This window comes from Orussus abietinus, unplaced genomic scaffold, assembly GCF_000612105.2.
Source record: "Orussus abietinus isolate OABI.00-Male unplaced genomic scaffold, Oabi_2.0 scaffold345, whole genome shotgun sequence".
Classification (NCBI taxonomy): domain Eukaryota; kingdom Metazoa; phylum Arthropoda; class Insecta; order Hymenoptera; family Orussidae; genus Orussus; species Orussus abietinus.
In genome coordinates, this window is record NW_019394495.1 from 59,349 (window position 1) to 68,089 (window position 8,741).

General features: G+C 41.2%; 1 protein-coding gene across 1 annotated transcript; it reads right to left on the minus strand.

The window, feature by feature from the left end:
* Nucleotides 1–3,436: 3,436 nt before the first annotated feature.
* LOC105702698 lies at nucleotides 3,437–5,494 on the minus strand. Its single transcript, XM_012430460.2, has 3 exons — nucleotides 5,431–5,494; nucleotides 5,198–5,375; nucleotides 3,437–3,632 (listed from the first exon to the last, which is right to left on the minus strand). The coding sequence occupies exons 1-3, from the start codon at nucleotides 5,436–5,438 to the stop codon at nucleotides 3,516–3,518; spliced, it is 303 nt and encodes a 100-aa protein (XP_012285883.1). The 5' UTR covers nucleotides 5,439–5,494; the 3' UTR covers nucleotides 3,437–3,515.
* Between the last annotated feature and the right edge of the window lie 3,247 nt (nucleotides 5,495–8,741).

Genomic DNA, 8,741 nt, shown 5'->3' on the forward strand with positions numbered 1-8,741 from the left:
TTCGGCTGGCGGGGCATTCATTGTACGAAATTAATTAGTATGGAAATATGGACTGCTACGTAATTTTAATTATCTCGACTAATAGCGAGCGCGAAACGAACGGAATGCGGTCGTTCGCGTCGCGTGCCGGGCAGTTCTCGTAAATAACGATACCCGATAACGCGCCCGGGCGCAATTGCACTCGCAAGCCCGAAACGATTCGCCGAGTGAAGCCCTGCCTGTTGTCGATCGCCGATTATCAGAAGGACCTTCTTCTCCGCTATCGCACCATTCGCTCGATACGACCGCCATATTCGCATCATTTTCACGCCTAGCTCGCAGGCGAACGACTGGCGTAAATACAGATGAAAATTTACCCAGCTGCGCAATAGACGTCCCTCCTCTTCGGGTCCATCAGTCGGCCCCTAGATGTCCCAACGTATGCAAAATAGCTGCTGCACTCCATTGTCGAAACTCCTGTCCACTGAAAATACCGGTAGAGCAAACACGTATACTCGACGTATCGGATGATCGAAACAACATTGAATTTTAGGTCACTCTTGCCACGTGGTAGATTTAAATGTCTTAAATTAGGGACGATACATACGTGAGATTCTTGAGAAAGTTGAAAAAGGGAACTCGATAGTGGAAATAACTATTCCTTTGGGAATATTTATAAATTCATTTGGGCGTTTCACGTCCGTACGCTTTGAACGCCATCTCCCAACATGGCCGCCCTCCGAGTTCAATTCCGCACCTGATTACTTTCTAAATTAATTAAATCGTTGATAACCGGCAAACTGAAAGATGAATAATTAAGAAGGAATAGGGAAGAGCGGATCGCCGAGGACGGGGGAACGGGCAATGGCTTAACCGGGGCAATAATTAAATGGGAATATGAGCAAATCGAAAGTTAATTAGGTTGCGCCTATTTCCGTTAGGCCGGGCGCCAGTGGGGCGCGCCGCGGCCGTCGGATGGCGCCACCGTCGTTGGCGCGGTATAATCAAATTACCGTAATTGAATCCATTGTTAACTCGTTTATAACACCGACAATTTAACGCGTACCTTGAATATTCATGCGATCGACGGCGCCCGGCGAAGCCGGGGTCCCGCCGTTTTAATGATCGGCGAGTTAATTAGCGGCCGTTGGATCCGGGAGGAAAGAAGGAGCGGCGGACGTGGAACTTTTCGGGAAGCGGAAACTCTCGGCAGGATCGGCGGCTGCCTCGAGAGACCGCCGCGCCATCTCGCGTCCCCGTCGAACTTCACCGACTCTACATCGCGCCAATTTCTGAGCTTCCATCCCGGCGTCCGACGTGCGCGGGCCTTCCGTCGGATTCAATTTCCGTCCTGGAGGGAAACTTTCAGCCGCCTTCCCGGAAGCTGAGGCGAAATTGCACCCCGGACTCGGCGTACGCTTCGAGAGAGCCATCCATGCCGCCTAAACGCCAGGCAGCGTATATCTACGATAAACCTGTCAACGGAACGGGCGTCTGTCCTGACTGGCTCTGACGAGACAAAGGTCGCCACATCGCCCGTTAACGTCTTCATTGAGTGACTAATACGATGGAACTTTCACTTCTTGCATGATTTTATGGTAAAACCTTTATAAACAAGGCGAATAATGTGGGGTTAGGGTGTAATTTCATGCGATATTCTGTCCATGCACGGGTAAATCCGATCGCGATGAATTTTTCAAAATGGCGGCGGCGACGTCCCGTAGATTCGCAGATCCAATCTCTGCGTCAAAATTATCTCGCGTGTTACAAAGATTCCGATCGCCTGTCTAACGGGCGAGTAATTGGCCGACATTTCGCGCTAAACCGACGAGACTATCGATCAACGTCATCCGGCAACGTGAAAATCCGATAGTTTCTAACCCCCCCAGCTTTTTCACTCCCTTGTCGCCCACGGCGTTGCGTTTGCCTGAGCAGGTAATTCGAAATAACAAGAATGCTGTTCGTTAGTGACTGTATTTTTTAATCCAACCGAATTTTGGGGGAAAAAATGTCATATCTCATAGACAATACCGTGTCAGTCAATCAAAACTTCGCGGAGAAATAAGGGATAATTATTTTCTGAATTTCTAACAAATTCACGAATACATAAGGAACATTTAACAATTTACTAGTTTGCATTGATCGTCGATGGGAAATCGGGTGACTGCATATTTTTCTTCGTATTTTATGGCGGTAATAATGCATTTTTGAGCTCGATTAATGAATTCAGGGTTGAATAAGAAATTCCGCAATCTCAGGAGGAAGATTTACGTTGGTCTGGGAGAAGGAGACAAACTTCCGAGGAGTTTGTAGATTAAAACGACGCCGCGGAATTCATTATAATCGTTGTCCCGTGGCCCTGGAAATAACTTGTCCCGAAGAGGAGTTTTCTTTCATTCATTAACGGCACTTGCAAATTGCATAAGGCGCGTAAATTTCTCGAGGGCGCGAGTGGTGCCCTCGCGCGGGAACATGGTGAAGTTTCTACCGAGTGTTCAAACAAACGTCGGTAAAACAGAGCGCAGCTCCGGAGCGTCTTCGCCGACCTTGGTGGGTAATTGCATTTGCGCGAGGTGTACCGTAAATGAATTTAAGAAGGAATATAATTACACCGCGCAATTATGCACAAGCTCCTAGAGCGCGGTCGAGCACTCCGACAAAGGGAATCGAAATCTCGGAAACACTTTCCAAATAATATATACATATTACGAGCACTTCCGCATTGGAATTACATTACCGATCTTTTCAGTGTTCCTTACATTAGTCGATATACACGTTGCACGAACACCTGACAATATGTAATTAAACATTCAATGCGTGATTATAATTGAACTTTCTTCGTGCATTATGAGATTAGGAGGATATTCTTTTCTGAAATTCTCAACTCGTGGCTGCCTCACATCATTGTACACCTTCACCTGGGGAAAATAGGTGAAATTTAAAATCGCTATAGGTGATGCGGTCTTATTAATGAAAATTATCTTTCACCCCGTGATGTGAGGTTTGAAAGTTAGATGACGTATTGAGGTAATGCACCTCGTGTACAACTGGGTTAATACCTTGGCCAATATCGATGACTCGTTGATTTGGCTCCCCCATCGACAATTCTTCCCTCTCGGCCGTTGCCAATTTTCCATCGAGGGGTAATCGAATGCACAGGAAGAATATTACATTCGCTACGAGGTACAATACGGCGAGGCAAACGAAATACAGGATTTCCATTACATCGACGGCTAATTTTTCTTTACGAGCGCGCCTCTAATGTACTTACGACGCGCTCGTTCTATGAAATCATCGAAAATGGGAGAATTAAAATTCAGTTAATAGTGACATTTTGGAGTCATGGATTCCATTGAACCGGCCAGAACTGCATTTTACGTCAGAATTCAATTTAATTGAGCCGCGGCTTAGTTCAGACTTATTTTCCCGACAACCGTGTGCATACCTGGTACTTGAAATTTTTTACCGGCGCTTCTATTATAAGGAACTATAAAATTGAAATCAATGTTATTATAGAACCACGGGGCATCCTTTCGTTAAAAATTTAGATCCTTGTGTTCTTCTTCAAGGTTTCTATACATCTTTATAACGATCGGTGTCCACTCTTCCAAATGGATTTCTGCTAGGTAACTCAAAATTGCACCGATGGTATACTGAAATGGGAAAAAGGATAACGTAGAGAACAACGTGCATCGCTGACAAGGCCTCTCAAAGGGGATTTCACGAGGAGCCTTCTTACAGTTACTGAAAGATGGAAGTTAAATTCCAGGTAAAACGACGAGAAAAAATGTATAAAGGACCCATAACGTGGCACGTGGCCTGGAAGACAGGACAACGGTGCTCCTTCAGCAACGTTTATCGCAAGGACAGCTGCTCCCATAAGCTCCCGTTGAATTTCGACAAATACAGAGAATCCCTTTGTACCGCACCGCACGAAGTGCCTTGATAATTCTCGGAGAACCAATGAATGGATTCTGTGATTAAACTATAATACACTGTTACACATTGCGGCATGAATGTAGTTCCTTCAAGGTATGAATAATTACTTAGATAAGTAATACATTTTACATTTCATTACGTATAGAGTCCTCGTTAATTGAGAATTATTTTATAATTAATATTACCATGGAGCTTGAACTTAATTTTTATCTTAGGAAACTTGGGCTGTCCAGTGCAAGGAGAACTGCGGTTCAATCGATGAACTCTCCAAGTTTCCCGCCAAAAGTGCAGATGCAACCCGAACCCCTGCATAAGAGGTTATATAGTCTCTTCAGGTGCCCGGATTTTACCGGAGGATTTTCCAGAGGGCACGAGGATCTCCTTTGTCGCGTGCGAAGCACGTGCGAGCAAAAGGAAAGTCCCTGTCGTCCTTTAGGACGGAGGATCGTGAGTCTAGGATGAATGGCTGAAACGGCGGGCGCACGTTTCTTTTTTCTCCGTGATACGGCTCGTTGGTAGGGGATCTTGTACTGAATCTTAGTCTGCTTTAGGACAAAGGTTCCGGTGGAATTCAAAGACCATTTTTTCTTGGATTTCTGACTGGGTACTCGCGATTTGGCACCGTGAACAAAGACTGACGCATGGAATTGTCCTTCATTTATAGCAATTAAAATGCATATTATATTTTCCGGAGAGAGCGGTCAATGTTTACGACCATTAACCCTTTCGTTACCTTGGACGAGATATCTCGCGACCCAATACTGACCGATTAACGCTTTTGACGAGATATCTCGCGACCTGGTAGTAGCCGATCAACCTTTTTGACGAGATATCTCGCGACCCGGTAGTAGCCGATCAACCCTTTTGACAAGATATCTCACGATCCGGTAGTAGCTGTATTTATTTCTTCCTTTTAGCTATACGAATAGAATTAGTTATAAAATATATTCATCTAGAATGTCAAAATATTGGTGCTAGAAAGCTAGATTATCGTCAAAAGCATTAATCCGCTACTACCGGATCACGAGATATCTCGTCAAAAGCGTTGATCGGCCAGTATCGGGTCGCGAAATATCTCGTCAAAAGCGTTAATCGGCCAGTATTGGGTCGCGAGATATCTCGTCCAAGGTAACGAAAGGGTTAAAAAGAAATGTGAATGAATTCTATTGCACTGACTGTAAGAAAGCGACTCGTCGAACCACTATAAAGTGACAATATTTATAGGAAATATTAATATTTCTATAAATGGAAGAGTAGATTTTGAAGATTGCAATCTTACGTGGAACAGGGCAGAAGTCCGACGAAAAGTGAGCGTTATATGTACCACCGTTCTATCGTGATATCGTTTCGTCCGTACCTCGAAACGTTGTCTCAAGAATCCATTAGTTGATTCCAACGCTAATATTTTCCCTGCCTTGAAGTCCGTAACTTTCATGTAAGTTCTTCTCTGGCCTTTCCTTAAAAAATATTTAATTAATTTATAAATCTTTTTTGAAGGACTACAATTCCTACCCAGCCATCGCAGGTCCAGGATCGATTGGTAGAATTTTCCCACGGAGAGAATCCTCGCGTCTGCTTCTTTGAATCTCGATGTCCAAGGCAACCACTTTGAAAGGAAATTCATGCGGAATTATATTTCTACTCTAGTTCCTTTTTTTCTTCTCGCGAAAATATTGAACCGATCTCACCAGGGTGAATAGAACTCATGATAGCCTAAACGAGATTCGGTACTTGGGCCGTTTCAATTTTCCTTAGAGAACGGTAGCAAAGGAAGTAACGAAAAAAAGTCCTTTTGTAATGGAGGATATCCCGTTCGCGATCCCTTTATTCGAGATCTCGTTCTAAGGGTTCTATCATCTAAAGAGTTGGCCCGAATATTATGGCGTGAGAATTGGTGCACGTATTATGCATGGCGATGAATAAGGAGATCGAATAATTCATTTCAGTACATGGGAATGATGACACGTCTTGAGCGAATAATCATTGCTCATAGGTGATTACTAATGTGCCTATTGTTCAAATAGTTTCGTATCTCATTATTTTTTTAACCTATCAAGGTGTCTATTCGTTTAGGTTCAGATTTTACCATACATCCCGTCAAAGCTTCGTCTTAAAATTTTGATATAATCCGAAATAAGTACAGATATTGTAACGCAGAAAAATCGTCTACTCTCGATGGCCTTATTAAAGTTGACTTAACTCATTCAAGAGGTTCAACAAACGACATTCATTGTCCAATTTGACAAGCCAGACTGAACATCGCAGATAATGACTAGGTCTGAGTTTCGCGCCTCTATATATATATATATTTGGCGCGAAACTCTACCGAGTTTTTTAATTTCGTATTAATCTTGCAGGACCACATTTGTTAGTCTGATTATAGGGACATTTGACACCGTTTAAAATGGCGCCGTAATGTTATCTGCCGCCCGCGGCTACCCTCTGTCCCGTGGGTTTTGCAGGGAATATTTACTCTGCTCAATTATCCGAAAACCATAAAATTCGTTTATTTTTTCGCATGCTTTTCTACCTCTGATCGTCCTCGTCGATATTAGCGTTTTCACGATTCGATGAGCTTCGATGGGTACTCGCGTTTACGTGAATAGTTGCCGCACAGCGCAATCAATAGGTCTACATGTTTTACAAACCAATTGAACCTCAACTCGTACCGCCAATATTTATTTTATATATATATATTTTTTTTTGCGCGAGGTACTTCGATCGTAACGTAGATACAAATCGCATGGTTGGCTTTGCTAAACGAGGAGTCAATTCGACGGGTCGTCGAGATTCGTGCGTTTCTGTTTCTGGGAAATAAAATTGTTCAGCGGAAATGTCAATTAAAAACTTCCGGATCGAATCGCATTGCAGGCAGGCGCAACGAGAGCGTACTTTTAAATTTCAGCCGTTTTAATGGCACATTCCTCGATAGAAATTCCGCGATAGATGGATTTCTTTTTTAATCATCTTTCTTCAACGAGCGTCTAATTAAAAATATTTCCGAAATTTATGAGACATTTGCTTCTGTTTACAGGGTCGATGGTATCGAGTAGATATTAACCTTTTCGAGAACATTCGTGTTCGTCAAGAAGTGGAAGAGTTTTATGGTTTCTATGTTGGCCTTGCGCCGGTGATGAACAGCGAAGTCGTCAGGGTTCACTTCAAGTCGATAAATTTCAACAATCCCAAACGAAATCAGCAAGAACGACACCAAGAAAACCTTGAACTTGGACATTCTTTACCATAAGATCATCTGGCTGGGATTCGAGAATGAGATTCAGGTCGTAAGTACATCTAATTTAGGGAAATAAGCAAGGAACACGACGAGCCGAGATCCGACTGAATTTGAATGAAGAAAAAGATGCAATCTGGACTAGGCAATCGATTTTCGTCGGACATTGATCGATCTTTATATCTTGAATACTTAAGAAAAATCCGTGGACAAAATTTAAATGAAGAAATAAATGCAATTTGGACTAGGCGATCGCGATTTTCTTTGGAAAATTGATCGATCTTCATATGGACCGTTTATTTTGAAAGTGGTGCAGGTCCATTTTCTTTTGTTTCGAGAAAATTAAATGTTAGCAGATCTGACAATTAAAAAATATAGGTTAATTATGTGAAGTCTAGGAATGTTTGTACTAATCTATCAATATGTAATTTGATTAAATAAATTTCTTTTAGGCGAATTTAAGTAAAATAATGTATATTTCCAGGCTGCAAATGAACTTACACCACTTTCGTAATTAGTCAATTGTAAATATCATTTAATTTCAATTTTGAAATAACAAATATCACTTAAAATATATTTCATATTAATCCAATTTTGTTTATAAATAATAACAAGAAATAAAATAGAATTAGTATTTCTTATTTTGAACGTTAATTATATTTGTATATTGTTAAACTTAACACAAGATGTTGGTATTATTAATTATTTATGCTCTTCATGTGGCAGTGTTTTGAAATATTCATGATGCACAGGAGGTATATAAGGTAATAACTGCTGCATATCTTTATACTTTTTGTATGTAATAGACCTGGAATCGTGATACAAAGGTGCCAGGGCGATTTTTTCAAATTTTGTCGGTCTTCCCCGACATGTAGGTGATAAATTTAGAGTCTTAAATTCTGTGTCCTCCATTGATGTTTTATATAAAATAGTATACGGTGCACTTTTGCAAAATCTCATCCAACATATTTGCAACCAATTTACTTTTTCTGCATTAGTGTTTCTTCTTATCTGTTTTTTAATTGCGTTTTGTAGATTTTTTTGTTGAAACGAAATTCTCTCGTTTCATTTCGTGTAAAATAAATGTATTATACCTAAAATAGTAACTTTCGGCACGTGAAATAAAACAATGTTGAAGCCACCGGGTGGCCACTAACCCCGCCACCTGTCTATGGAAATTGGACTTACACCACTCATAATCAATGGTTACGCAATTTCTTTTACCGGCCAATTTTAAATTGAACAAAGCATTGGCATTTTTTATGATATTAAATACTAACTAGTTATAAACAAAAAGTTTACAATAAATTAAGCATAAATTACGTCATATCTCAATTTTTTTAAAAAAGGACACACCACTTTCAAAATAAACGGTCCATATCTTGAATATTTAAGAAAAATCCGTGGACAAAATGTAAATGAAGAAACAGATGCAATTTGGACTAGGCGATCGATTTTAGTCGGAAATTGATAGATCTTTATATCTTGAATACTTGTGAAAAATCCGTGGATATAATAGACACTTTTAGGGCAAGTTTTTCTGCTATATCGAGGAATTCGCGTGTACCGTTCTTCGGCGAAGAATTACGAG